Source organism: Acinonyx jubatus, chromosome A2 (assembly GCF_027475565.1).
Source record: "Acinonyx jubatus isolate Ajub_Pintada_27869175 chromosome A2, VMU_Ajub_asm_v1.0, whole genome shotgun sequence".
Taxonomy (NCBI): domain Eukaryota; kingdom Metazoa; phylum Chordata; class Mammalia; order Carnivora; family Felidae; genus Acinonyx; species Acinonyx jubatus.
Genome location: NC_069383.1, coordinates 121,578,571 through 121,592,351, shown reverse-complemented (window position 1 = coordinate 121,592,351; position 13,781 = coordinate 121,578,571). Strand labels below are relative to the sequence as shown.

Here is a 13,781-nt window from a genome sequence, read left to right as displayed (position 1 = left end):
AGAGCGGAGAAATTTCTGGAATATGGCTGAATTCACAATTTCATTCTTTAGGTACTTATGTGATCTTTACGTTGAATTCAAGTTGCTTTCCACCATTGTACTCTCTGACAACATTTATGAAATAATGTTGCAGTGGAAAAATAAAAGATCATTGGCATGTGAATGTAGTATTGGGGTTTATAAACTGTCTCAGCTACACAAGCCCATTTCATTTTCAATTAAAATCATAATGTAAAGGGTAAATTTAGAAGTGAATTTGTTCTTATTTTAAAGATGTAATCTACATATACAAATATATATAATTTTGTCAATGAGTTCATTACAGAATTTTTATATTACATTTATAATAAAAGTTGCTAAACTGTCTTAGTTTCAAATAGGCTGAGACTATAAACTTAATAGTACATGATGCAGATTATAAAAATATGTGGATACAGAAATCTATATCATAGTAAGCAGAGGAAAAAAGATAAATCATATGTGTATTGTGTTTATAATAATGCAAAACAAAACAACTAAAAAACTATAAATCAAGAAGACAGAGGAAAATTATATCGAAATGAAAATAGAGGTTTTATCTGGACAGTAAAATAGTAAGTAGGATTTGTTTGGTTTGGTTTTGTTTGTCCCTTCTTTTAACTTTCTTGAATTTCCTAAATTTCCCATACTAAGCATTTATCACTTTTATAATAGGGAGAAAAATAGCCAAACAAACTTGAAATTAACATGGCTTTTCCCTGTTTGTACTCAACTGAATTACTGCTTTCTAGTGACACTGGGGAGATATGAAAACCTTTTTAAAGAGGCAATTTCTGAGCAGGACTGCCAGAAGTGGGCCCTTCCGTGAGTGTCTTCTGAGATCTAACCTCAGTGCTCCCCAGCTGAGTTTTGTTGCTCTGTGAAGGTTCTCATAATGAGTGTTTTCATCTTTTCATATTAAAAATGACCTCCTGGCCAGAGTCTCAGCTTCCTAGATGACTGAGGTTTGCTGGTCACAGCCTAAGAAAAAATAAAGCAAAACTACTTAGTGTTTTATCCTGCTCTTGGATCCTGCATTTTATTTCCACACAAGCTCTCAGGCTTTGTTGTTTGTTTGCCTTTGTTTTCACCCTCCAGATCCAACAAGGGTGATGGTCCCCCCTTCCAGTATGGATGTCACTGTTGGAGAAAGTATTGTTCTGCCATGCCAGGTAACACATGATCACTCGCTGGACATCGTCTTTACTTGGTCATTTAATGGACACCTGATAGACTTTGACAAAGATGGGGACCACTTTGAGAGAGTCGGAGGGGTAAGTATTAATATCAGACTATCTACGGGAAATTCAGTATGCAACTGAACTTCTCAAAAGTGACTCAACTTGTTTAGACTAACATGAAAACAAATGTATGGTTATTCTGTGATCATTTTGTTCAAGCACCTTATTTTAAGAAATTCTTGGTTAATTCCTGCTCCGTTTTGCCTGATCAGCATGGCTCCACTTACTTAGTAGAGCCTATACGGCAGTCCTCGTAACCCTCACAGCAATGCTATAGGCTAGTTATTCCATGCTATGTATGAACGAGCAAACTGAAGCTCGGGGGAATTGTATGGCTTGCCTTGGCCTCAAAGCCCTAAATTGCAGAACTCAGCTTTAAGGTTCAAAACCCGGGCTCTGTGCCCCATACAGTACCATATATCATGGCACCTGGTTAAGAAAAATATCTTAAGAATACTTTACTCATGTGTTTTTAGGCAGCTGATTAAACTCCCCTTGGAGCCACATCACTGCGACATTAGGGCTCTCTTTCTTGAATCTGAAAGTCTGATCAGAGTATTTATTATCCAGGTAATTTTGAATTCAAAAGTTTGAATTTTCAAAAGCCTTACTTTCCATAAAAATACATACTACCATTGAACACATGCCAAGATGAGGTTAAATCTGGAAACAATTTGTATTTATCACACTTGTTCTCAAAAAATTTTGGAGGGGCCTACCACAGTCCTACATGCTCACTAGTAATGAAGATTCACTCTGACTGCCATTCTTATGGAGGGTCCAACCATAAAGCAGTGGAAAATAAGAATGAGGCTATGATCCGAAAAGCCTTCCCCAGCCCCTGCCATAGGAATCCAATGTGCCCGCTTCATTTTGCCTCACCTCCCCCTTATGTTGAGAATAAGTGGGCTAGTTTATAAAATTATCCAGATGATAGGTTGAGGATCTGCTTTCCACTCGACCATATATATTACTACTCATGTTAATTACTTGACTTACATTCTTGCTGCCTTTTCAAATGATGTCTCTCACAGAACACCAAGAGTTATTTTTGAGCATTTTGTCCATTTTCCCAGATATCATATACAACTGGTACTATTTTGGATACGTAGGAGAGAAGTTAGATTATTCTATCTGTGGATGCCTTGGGTCATTAGGGGATTCCCTCTTGGAACCCTGGTTGAGAAAGGCTGTATGAAATTGCCAATATTAAGCATTATGGACTTCTTTGATATGATGCAGCTTGGAAACCAAGTGGGAGAAATATTAATTTCACAAGGGCATTGAAGATATTAAATACCTCCGGGTCTAGAAAAGTTCATAGCCCAATGCCTACCACAAAAGAAGTATTTGATACATTTAAATAGTTGTACTAATTGAAGGAAGAGTAACATTGATGTTAATAACAGGAAACTATAAATTGAGAAAACTTTTCATAGATTAAGCAGAATATTCATTTTCATACTAAGACCAATGTCTTGGGCAGGAGAGATGCTAAAAATATTATCTCCCAGAACAGCACAGGCACCAACCAATTAGAACAGCTGCCTGACTCATTGAAATAAATGCCCTGCCAGTCAGACACATGAGGACTTTATGCTGGACTGGCTGTTGATCAGCCAGGGCTGAGGCACAGGTGGAGACACCCCTAATGGAGTCAAGCTCTAATGACCACCTTCCGTAGAGAGCTCTATCTGTGGAATCACTCTCGTTAGCCTTTCCTGTGGGAAATGCTTGTCTGTTCTGTGAAACTCTGCTAACACCAATCAGTTATTGCTAATAAGTGCAAGATTCAGGACAGCACTACAAATTGTGAGAAATAAGTATATTAGCTACCAGGATCGTTCATGTCTGTAGAGGTAGGACTTGTCAATAGAAAAGGTAAGGAAGCAATTCTGAAGTCAAGCCATTTTGCAGTTTCTGCTTCCTGGGTCAGCATAGTGGAAGTTATGCTTGGGAGAGCCAGCCTAGAGCAGTTTTTGGAAAAGCTGTTATTCCATTGTCCTTTGACAGCCTCCAAGTGCTCTGTCAGAAACAGAACAGACCACAGCAGGGGAAAATAACCTGGTGCTGTTTTGTTCATTGTGGTGGGAACATGAATGTAGATCTCAGTGAACTGTTTGATCTGGGTGACTTCAAAGGAAAAGAGAAAGTTATTGTGGTCTCCTTGTGTGAGACTCTTTCCTCAATCCTGACTTTATTTTTTGTCTTTGTTTCAGTTTTACTTTAAAAACACAACTCTGGTCAAAATCTGTAAACAAAGACAGCACATTCTGTTAATACTTTGCTGTACTCTGAAATTTCCAGGCTATAGCTAGTCTCCTCGGCCCTTAAGCCCTTGGTGAATAAAATGGATTATTGGCACAGTGTATACATTTCCTTAAAACAAATATAGCTTTCTGTCTTCCCTGCACGTGCCCCCTCGTGAGGCATATTTTCTGTTGAAACCTATACTCAAGAGTCCTAACACACGAATGTCTTGGGTAAAGAAGTACCAATAATGGTGGCGATGATGGCTTCTGTTTGCAAAGTGCCTGCTGATTTATCAAGCACTTTCATGTATATAGGCTCTTTAATCCTCACAGAAAACCTGTGAGATAGGGTAACAATTATTATCCTGTTTTACTGAGCAGTTATAAAACTTGATTAGTAAATACAATCTGAATGAGAACCCAAGTGTTAAAAATGAAACAGATTTCAGGTAAAAAAAAAAAAATCACAGTTCTTCTTGAATTAGATTTAATACCTTTGACATGATCGCTCATGGTCATCAGTAATACCAATTTGCACTCTGTGCTTCACAGTTTTTAGGATTTCACGTACATGTACGGTCTCGTTTGATTCTCACAACCTCACCTAGTCAGTGAGCTAATACCCAGAGACTTTCATGAAATCACAGCCCAAGATAGCTGAGGACCAACCATCAACTTTCCCTTCACTGAATGCTTGAGCCTCTCTTCTCAACCTATTTACAACTATTGGCAGTTCCAGGTCTTCCATTGTCCTGGGTAAATTTGGGATGTGTTGCTCTAAAACAAAGGGAATTAAGTACACCTTATTTAGAATGAGAATAAGGTCTTTCTGGATGGTAGAGTGGCCTGACCTTATGGGTTCACATCCCAGCTGTGCCATTTACTACCTAGGTGACCTTAGGCAAGTCATAGAACCTCTTTGTGCTTGAGTTTCTTCATCTGTAAAGTAAGGATAACAAGAGCACTGACCTCGTAGAACATGTGAGTATTCAGCTTTAATATATGGTTCCCATATTCTAATACTATTAAGCATTATCCAACATTATTGTCATTTGGAAGAACAGCAACAGGGCCAAAATAACCTATGTTATCTTGTTATCCATTGGGAGGTTAGAAGTAAGCATAGCTTCCTGAATCTGGCCTGTAGAGAGCACTTATACGCAAGCCACCTGTTCTCCAAGCTTTTGAATAACCACCCTCCAAGGTGTAGCCATGTTCTTTGGTTAAAATGCCACCTTTGCGATAACCTGCAGAGACATCTTGTCATATTTATTAAAAGTACCATGCTGGTGGATGAGTAGAAATATTTCTGTGGCACACAGACATCCATACTGGGATGTAATCAGTCCTATTCATCTGCTAATCAAACTTGCATTTGGCATTTGAAAAACAAATTAGCAGCATTCCACACTAGGTGATGCTAGATTTCCTTAGAGAGTCTGGTCCTCATAATCTTTTAATTCAAATCTGGGAGCAATCAAAATGCTGGCTATGAGACAGAGTTGTGCAGTAAAATGCAGATGCCTCCAAATGTGGGCTTGCCTCCCCTTTCTAAATATAGAGTTCCAAAGTATTGGAATGCCAGTGAAGGCTTCAGGCTCAGCGCATATCTGAAGCAACGCACAGGACTAAATCGAGAGCCACCGTAAGTAGTTTAAGTGCTTCCAACATGGGTGCAAACTGCTCCAGAGACCCAGAGAAGCCACATACCTGAGGTCTTGTCTAAGGTGTGTCCTGAAAATGTTGGCGTTTTTATCTCTCAAGCAGGCTCACATATTCTTAATAGGCTATGGCTTGCATCACTAATGTTTTCATCAGCCAGTGTAAAATAAATCCATTAGTCACAGTGTCCTTCATGTGATAATGATATTTAGAGCTCATTAAAAAGTAATTGTAGCCACTTTCCCCTACTTTATCAGCAGGATTCAGCTGGTGATTTGATGATCCGAAACATCCAGCTGAAGCATGCTGGGAAATACGTCTGCATGGTCCAAACAAGTGTAGACAGGCTGTCTGCTGCTGCAGACCTGATTGTCAGAGGTATGTGGAATTCTGGTTTCTCTTCTTGAAACGCTTTTATGATATCTACCGCTGCACAGATTTCTAAAAACCTCACCACTTGAGAATTATGGAAGAAAGTCAGGTAGAAGCTGAACATTGTAAAAGTGGTTAACAGCCTACAGAAGTTCTGTGCGGATCTCTTTTTCATAGGGGTATCACCAGAAAGTGCAGAGCAAATCCGGTTACTCCATACTGAAAATAACTCCTGTGAGTGCCCCGAGTGCCCCGATTTATGGCTGTTGGAGTTGATATGACCTTCTAGAATAATTTTGGATTAACAAAAGCAAATAGTTTAAAGAAGGATCAAACTGTGCCTTTTGATGTTTCATATGGGCTAAGCCAAATTAGTGATTTAGGGCACTGATATAACAGTGGCTTCAGAAAAATCACCACATTTTCTCAGTTCCCTTTTTTCCCTAAAGTTAATAGTTCTATACAGTTCTTAAAATATGCCTTTAGAGGAACTGCCCAGGATGTAGTAAATAAGCTGGAGGCTGATGACAAATGACAAAATGACATTTGTGAGATTTTCTTGAGCACAATCAGCATGGCCTAAGTTCAACCTAATGGCTACACAGGCCCTGCCTGAGCCCCAAGAAACCAGTTTATAAAGGAACAGAAGTAAATGGAGTTTTAAAAAATATTTTTTTAAGTTTATATATTTTGAGAGAGAGAGAGAGAGTGCGCACACGTGTGCGCACAGAGGAGAGGCAGAGACAGAGGGATAGAGAGAATCCCAAGCAGGTTCTGCGCTGGCAGCACAGAGCCCGACATAGGGCTCCATCCCACAAACTGTGAGATCATGACCTGAGCTGAAATCAAGAGTCAGACATTCAACCAATGAACCACCTAAGTGCCCCAGAAATATTTTTATATTGAAATTAAAATCTTTGGGAAGCAGGATACGTACCAAAATCAAACCGATGCATGCACAAGGCTTTTCTAAAGTATTAAAAGTGCCTTTTGATGTTTCATCTGGGCTAAGTCAAATTAGTGATTTAGGGCACTGATATAACAGTGGCTTCAGAAAAAGTATTGAAAGTAAAGCCAAATCAGAACATCAAAATACTCTCTTGTCTAGCACCTCCTTCATCTGAACCCTAACTATTGGTGTTTAGGAATCTCTAGCCAGCAGAGTTTTGAGTGCAAGCATACAAAACTCCAGGGGAAATTAGTTGTGGAGGCAGGGTGAATCCGAGTGCAGGGTGAACAAAGTATTGTGGGAAGCAACTGAAGTGTTGCTGTGCCCTCTAGGCATAACCTGAGTGGGGGAGATGTGTGGGAGTTAGCTACTTAAACTCATTGTCAAGAGAGGTTAAAGAAAAATAGCTTTTCCATCCTGTCTGCTTTAGTTCCTCTTTAAATTGCCTACAAAAACCTTTCTGTAGGTAATGGTACAGATAAGAGTCAGATAAGAGAAAAAAAACTTGCAACCTGGGTTGAGCTGCCCATTGAATAACTTATAGAAACGTGTTTATTTCCACTTTAAAATACATGAGAGCTGGTTTGCTCTACCCCTGGGGACAAAAGAATTCTGTTGCTGAAAATTTATCCTCTATTTAATTAGGATAATGTTCAGATCAGCAGTTTAAACACCAATAAATTAGACTAATAAATATTTAAATCAGTAATACTTGAAGTTCTTAAATGATATTGTATACTTCATTTCACAGAAAATAACATTAAATACCAAGAAGAATTTGCAAACTCAGTCTAAAAGAAAATCTAGTCTAATCAGTTAATAAGGCCAATAAATTAATATGCCATTTTAAACCATAATCTTTCCTTTTATTTCCTTTAGCTCTGCTCTTGCAGCTTTTCTGCATATTACAGAAAGGATGCAGAAATGCATTCCACTGCCCTGTAAGAGATTTGTGTATCTGAAACTGGTAAAGCTTTGAGTCTCGGCTCCAGCTTCCTTGATTCTCGGATACCTGCTTTATTTAGTCTGTTGCACTAAGACAGGTGGAAAGGTCATTCATCACTGGGAGAGCAGCAGAATCACTGTTCTCACACCAACATTCCCTCTTCTGTTGCCTGTGACAGAAACATCTGTGGGCTCCTGGCCATGTGAACATTTTGTTCAGAGGATAAACATTTGCTCATTTTGTCATTTTGAAAGAGTGACCCAACTTCCCCAAGACAAAGTTGGTAAACATTCTGTGAGGTCATATCTCCACACTGGTCAGGAGCACACAGCGTCAACAAAGCTTGAAAGTACCATCTCATCTCCAATGGCCAAGTTCATACACCCTTTCATTTCCTTTATTTGGTTGACAGCAATGGGCTCAGATAATTCCTATCAATTTAATTTATTGAGGAGTTTGGAGGGGAACACTTTTGTGCTTGTGTACTTTGATTTTAAAGGCCCTGAAAAGAGCACCCATTGAAATGGGGGTGGGGCATAGATCTAGGATAAGAAAGCTAGTGGGAAACAAGAAGATGGTACTGTCTTCTGGACTTTATCTGGTTAAGACCAAAGTTTGCCTCCGCTCTATCCAGGTGGCATTAGACTGACATGTTCAAATGTCACCATGGAAAATTAATCAGTTTCAGCATACAGATTTCCAGACCTTTCATTCAGGAGTAGGAGGGAGAAGCTAAATTTAGTCTCACCTGTAGGTCTATAAAAATGATTTTTTAAAAAAGAAAGAGAAAGTTAGGACATCATAGGAAGGGTACAAGAGTGAATCTCAGAACAAAGTCTTACTTCAGGAAATTACATTGAACTTTTCAGCACTCTGCTAGACGTCTCTTTCTTCCCTGCCTGGTGACCTGGCCCAGTCATATTTAGCAGTACACTTGAAAGCTCTATGGGGCTGAACAAAGCCCTCCTAGGAATATCTCCTTAATCCCTCCTTAGGGACATGAGATTTGTCATCCTGTCTCCCTCACAATCACCTTCCTTCCTGAGGTGGTCACCTGTGCCTTGCCACAGATACATTTAACTGCCTACTAAGAGCTTTTCTGTTGGAATCTAGGACAGCTCCGGGTCTTTGCTTGGGCCGTGTTGATACTTTGTTTTTGCCTACTGCTTTCCATCCCTCTACTTATTTATGATTTCCAAGCCTTCGTTTAAAACTGATTTCCTCTTGCCTCCATGGTTTAAGTACATGGGCAGAAACAATGAACATCAGGAAGATAAGTGGAAAAATAGAGATATGACTTACGGAAACTGCAAATGAGAGAGAGTCTTTAGATTCCAGCCCCGTCCTGAAGTTCCAATGAAAAAGCCACAGTCTGGTGACTCTTTTGAGCACTGGTCATTTTCACAGCAGCTCCCTTGCATACAAGCGTGTGTTTGCATATGATGCGGGACAGCAGCGGGGTTAGTAATTACAGTGCAGCAGGAATGGGAATGTAGGAGCAGTGCTGCGACCACCAACATTCTAAAGCCCTCTCTGCTCACATCCGCAGCCTCAGTGGTAGAAATGACCATTTCCAAAAGACTCTTATCTTCATTTATCACTACTCTATCCACAGATAACACTGCCTGACCCATACCAGAAACCTGTAAACATATGATAGATGAATTAAGGAATTTGGACTTCTGTGGTATCCCAGTATTCTCTGCTAGCATTTGGAACAGATACTCTATTTTAATTCTGTTTACCTTTTTTTTTTTATTATACAGTGAGCCCCTAGAAAGAAGGGGCCGTGTCAGTGCGCCTGGGTGACTCAGTGGGTTAAACATCTGACTCTTGGTTTCAGCTCCAGTCATGATCTCACATTTCATGGGTTCAAGCCCCGCATTAGGCTTTGTGCTGACAGTGCAGAGCCTGCTTGGGATTCTCTGTCTCCCTCTCTCTGCCCCTTCCCCCCATGTCTCTCTCTCTCTCTCTCTCTCCCTCCCTCAAAATAAATAAACTTAAAAAAAATGAAAGAAAGAAAGAAGGGGCCATGTCTCGTTCATCTCTGTAGTTTCAGGGCCAGAAGAATTCTGGACACCCAAAGAGGTATTCAAAAGGGAACTGACAAGTGATAAATCTGTGAGTGGGTGAACAAATGGTTGAATGGATCAGCTCTGCATTCAATTAAGCAATCATTTGCTTGGACATTTGAACGCACTGCTCCCTTCTGAGGGTCTTGCTCTTTCACAGGTCCCCCAGGACCCCCAGAGGCTGTGACCATAGATGAAATTACAGATACCACTGCTCAGCTCTCCTGGAGACCCGGGCCTGACAACCACAGCCCCATCACCATGTATGTCATTCAAGCCAGGACTCCGTTCTCCGTAGGCTGGCAAGCAGTCAATACAGGTACCATATTGGATGCCTGGTGCTGGTCTTTCACAGGGGCTTCTGAAACTCAGCATAATGGACAAAGCACTGTGGCAGAAACCAAGGGCCACCTAGGTTCTCATTCAGACACAACTACAAATGTTTTCTAGACCTCATCTAATGGTACTATCATTCATTTAATGTTTTTCTTTATATCAGCTCTTTGTTTGTTTTTTAACTTATCCTAAGCAACAATGTCTATCACATGATAGATCTGTATGTTGGTTATATTTTTTCTTAACATACATGATAAAATACATTAGTTGTAAAAATAAAATGCATCAATCTGCTTATTACCTAAAATTATCTGTGTACTATTAATGATATACTTTGAAAAGCAGTGGATTATGCTAGTCTACATAGCCTTTGTAAAAGTTTATATAGTGTTCTCAAAAAAAACAATAACTAAAGACTGCCTGGAGCCCCTTGACTTGCTGCCCATTTTTATTTAGATAGCTAAATTTGGGCATAAAGAGGTATGAGATTTTGTTATATTAAAAAGTATGTCTGTGATGCCCTTAGATGTTGGGGGCTACACACGTACTACACTGCCTGGCTCAGCATGTGCCTACCCTACACCGGCAGGTACAGGTAACCCGTTGAACCCCACTCATGATGGGGATCAGGGATTGCAATTATTCCCCATGAACAAGGAATTCCCAGTAAGCGCAGGTCATAAACTTGTGTTGATTAAGCCCCTGCCCTTTGTACACATCGCCTGTCACTACTACAGATTGGATGGTTCAGCGAGGCCCTCAGATCTGCCCCACCAGGTAGGCCCATGGCCCTGGTGGAGCAGAGCCCTGAGAAGATGGTCAAACTTGAAAAATAAAGGAATGTGAGTTGACCATACCTTCCCTGCCCCCCCCAATTGACTCTTTTTGTTATTTTATCTAGGTTTCATTTGAGGAAAAATGGACAGACAAGTAGTTTTTGCAAGCAAGATACACACTCTTCTAGTTCCTAAGAGTTGGCTGTGTGACCTTAATGTCTTGAGGTAGAAATACATGGAGTGATAGGCCTGGTTTTCTGCAATTCAGATGAATCCTATTGATTTTCACAACCTCTTTTTTTTTTTTTACTTCAGCTTATCCAACCTCAGAAATGGGTTTGTGTGTTTCCAGCTCATTGATTTTCTTCTGAATCTCAAAAGTGCTTAGGAAGGAAAGATACGCAAAAATCTTAAAGTTAGGGGATCATTCTAGCCCTGACCCTGCTAATCAGCACATCTCTATACAACTATGCATCTTCCTCTTCTGTGAAATGGGCATGATAAGATTTGGTTATGACCCAAAAGAGAAATGATTGTGAAACTTTTTTAAAAATAGGAAGTGCTACAGAAATATAATGAAAGAAAAGAGGAGGATGAAGCTGCCGCTGCTGATGATAGTGATGGTAAAAAAAGAAACAAACAAAAAAAAAAAACACTAGAATTTGTTGAACCCTTGCTATGTGCTACATGATATGCTCTGCTAAGTGCTTTTCTTGGATTTTCTCAACAGCATTGTGAATAGATATTTTTATTAGCCTCATCGTATGATAGGGAAACCAAAGCATGGAAAGGTTAAGCGACTTGCCCAAGGTCATTGGGCTACTAAGTGTCGATTCAGGTTTAGAATCCAGATGATCTGACTCCAGAGCCCCACTTTTTACCTTTGTAGGCTAGGACTGTGTAATTGTGGTATAAGGAGGCTGGCAGCCACCGAATCCTAGTGACCAGTGTGATGGCCTCAGCTTTGCCACAGGGAACCTCCCTTTGAATCTTCTGGGCCACATGGGAAATCTTTATTTATTTTTTTTTGTTTTATTTTTTTAAGTAAATTCTGTACCCATCGTGGGGCTTGAACTCATGACCCCGGAGATCAAGAGTCGCATGCTCTAGTGATTGGGCCAGCCAGGTACCCCTCACGTGGGACATCTTTATGATAACCAGTTTAAAATTCAAAAAGTTGTTCAGTGAGCACGGAGGCAATGTCCAGAGCTTCATGGCTTATGGTGTCAAAACAGTGGGCCATGTCCTCTTGGGAGGGAGCCCTTCTCCAAATACTAGTAGGTGAATATTGTCAAATTCTCCCTCTCTGACTTCTTTTTTGTGTGCTTCGTGGCCATTCCTTTTGTGGTTACAGATTCTTTCATGAGATAGGTTAGTACAGCTCACTGTCAGCAATATTACGGAATTGTAATATTGTAGATTCATTATTATGTTAAGTTATAGAGCTTGGAACACACGGACAAAGGAGCAAATCCAGCGCAATCTTGAATGAGTAACAATCTTTATAAGGCGCATTTTCCTCATCTGTATAAATAAACACAGCAATTTTACTTTACTCATAGAATGATTGTAGAAATTGAACAGTGTGCCCAATACTATACGGTAAATGCTGAAAAACGTGTCAGGTAACAACAGTCATGATTACAGTCAAGCACTTTTGGGCCTTGAATACTGTAATGTCATCTGCTGGTGTCTCATTTGAACTTGTTAGTTTAGTATAGAGAGTTCTGGGATGACTTGCTTGTAACAGCTGCTGTACAACTAGTCTCAGACCACCTACAATGCCCTGCACACAGTAACAGTAATCATGACGGATGGAAGTTCCTATCTGCTTAACATGGAATCCTGTAAAGTATCTCCACCTTTTGATGTCTTTCAGTGCCAGAACTTATTGATGGGAAGACATTCACAGCGGCTGTTGTGGGTTTGAACCCTTGGGTCGAGTATGAATTCCGCACTGTTGCGGCCAATGTGATTGGGATCGGGGAACCCAGCCGGCCCTCGGAGAAGCGGAGGACAGAAGAGGCTCGTGAGTAGTATCTAGGACACGGAGAGTCTGTGCCAGTGGCTATTATTCCTTAGGAAAAGGCTTTGAATTCTTCCTGCTCTTCAGCCCTAATGAGGCTCTGTATTAGCACCCCCTTCCCTTGAATGTTCGTAATGATCAGAAACCAGACCGGCAGATGCTCAGTTTATTGAATTCAAGAGTTAAGTTCTCACTCATTCCTGGGTCTCCTTGTACAGGGAGAGACACTCTGTGCTTAGTTCTTCCAAACACCACCTCTTCCTTCAATGGTTCGTTTGTCACCAAGATTCTTCAACCAGGATTTACTTTTTAAGGCACACCCCACATTTCAAATGAATTCAACACACAGAAATCACTCGTCGCAAGGAATAAGTTCTTCAGAAATATTTAGTAAGATTTTTTTCTTAGAGTATAAGCCATTCCCAGAAGCTAAGATTCAGAACATCCTGCTCACTCATACGAGGCCAGTATGTATGTGTAGTATGACCCTCTGTAAGCACAGCTTAGAATGAGCACAGGGAGGGAGTAACATGAATTCATCTGCATTGGTTGTACATTTCCTTCTCTCATGTAATGTGGGAGGCCTAGGTGTGGGTCTTTGTAGAGTCCCCAGCTGTGATAATGCCAAATGTTTGTTGAAAGAATAATAGCAAGGTCCTTGAGCAGATGGGAAGTCTGACCCTACTCCTGCACAAAACTCCATCTAGACCTATTTCATTGGCTTTAACCAAGGGAACACACCCAGACACCAATGGGGTCTTTTGTTTCCCTGATGATAATGTAGCTAATCCCCATGCTTTCTTCCCCCCCACCCCTCCAAAACTGTAACTTAATTAACTCCTCTCAGCAATCTTGGGGAGGAAGCTAGCCTAATTTCCCCTCTTTTACAGAGAAAACTGGGGATCAGAGAGGTTAAGCACAGTGAGCCAGGGGTCAACCTATGTCCACCACTTCCTTCAGCACCCAGCTCAAAACTCACCTTCCTCCGAGACGCCATTAGCCCATCCCTACTCTGAGCAGCCTGCTACTTCAGAACGCCACTGCACTTCTCCATTCTCTCTGCACCGTGTTCTTTATTGTCACCATTCCTCTGTATGTTCTGCATGTGCGCTCTACCTCAACTAGGTTGTA

General features: G+C 40.7%; 1 protein-coding gene across 8 annotated transcripts in view; it reads left to right on the top strand.

Moving 5' to 3' along the window:
• The window catches only part of LOC106969548 (contactin-4), an 884,673-nt gene that overhangs the window by 855,348 nt on the left and 15,544 nt on the right, over positions 1-13,781 (top strand). For 7 of the 8 annotated variants that reach the window (XM_027042501.2, XM_027042502.2, XM_053219037.1 and 4 more), the window contains 4 exons: positions 1,117-1,292; positions 5,431-5,551; positions 9,673-9,831; positions 12,504-12,653. In XM_027042501.2, the coding sequence (XP_026898302.1) occupies positions 1,117-1,292; positions 5,431-5,551; positions 9,673-9,831; positions 12,504-12,653 (606 nt within the window). The remainder of the gene's footprint in view (positions 1-1,116; positions 1,293-5,430; positions 5,552-9,672; positions 9,832-12,503; positions 12,654-13,781) is intronic. The other variant, XM_027042504.2, reaches the window with a different exon arrangement.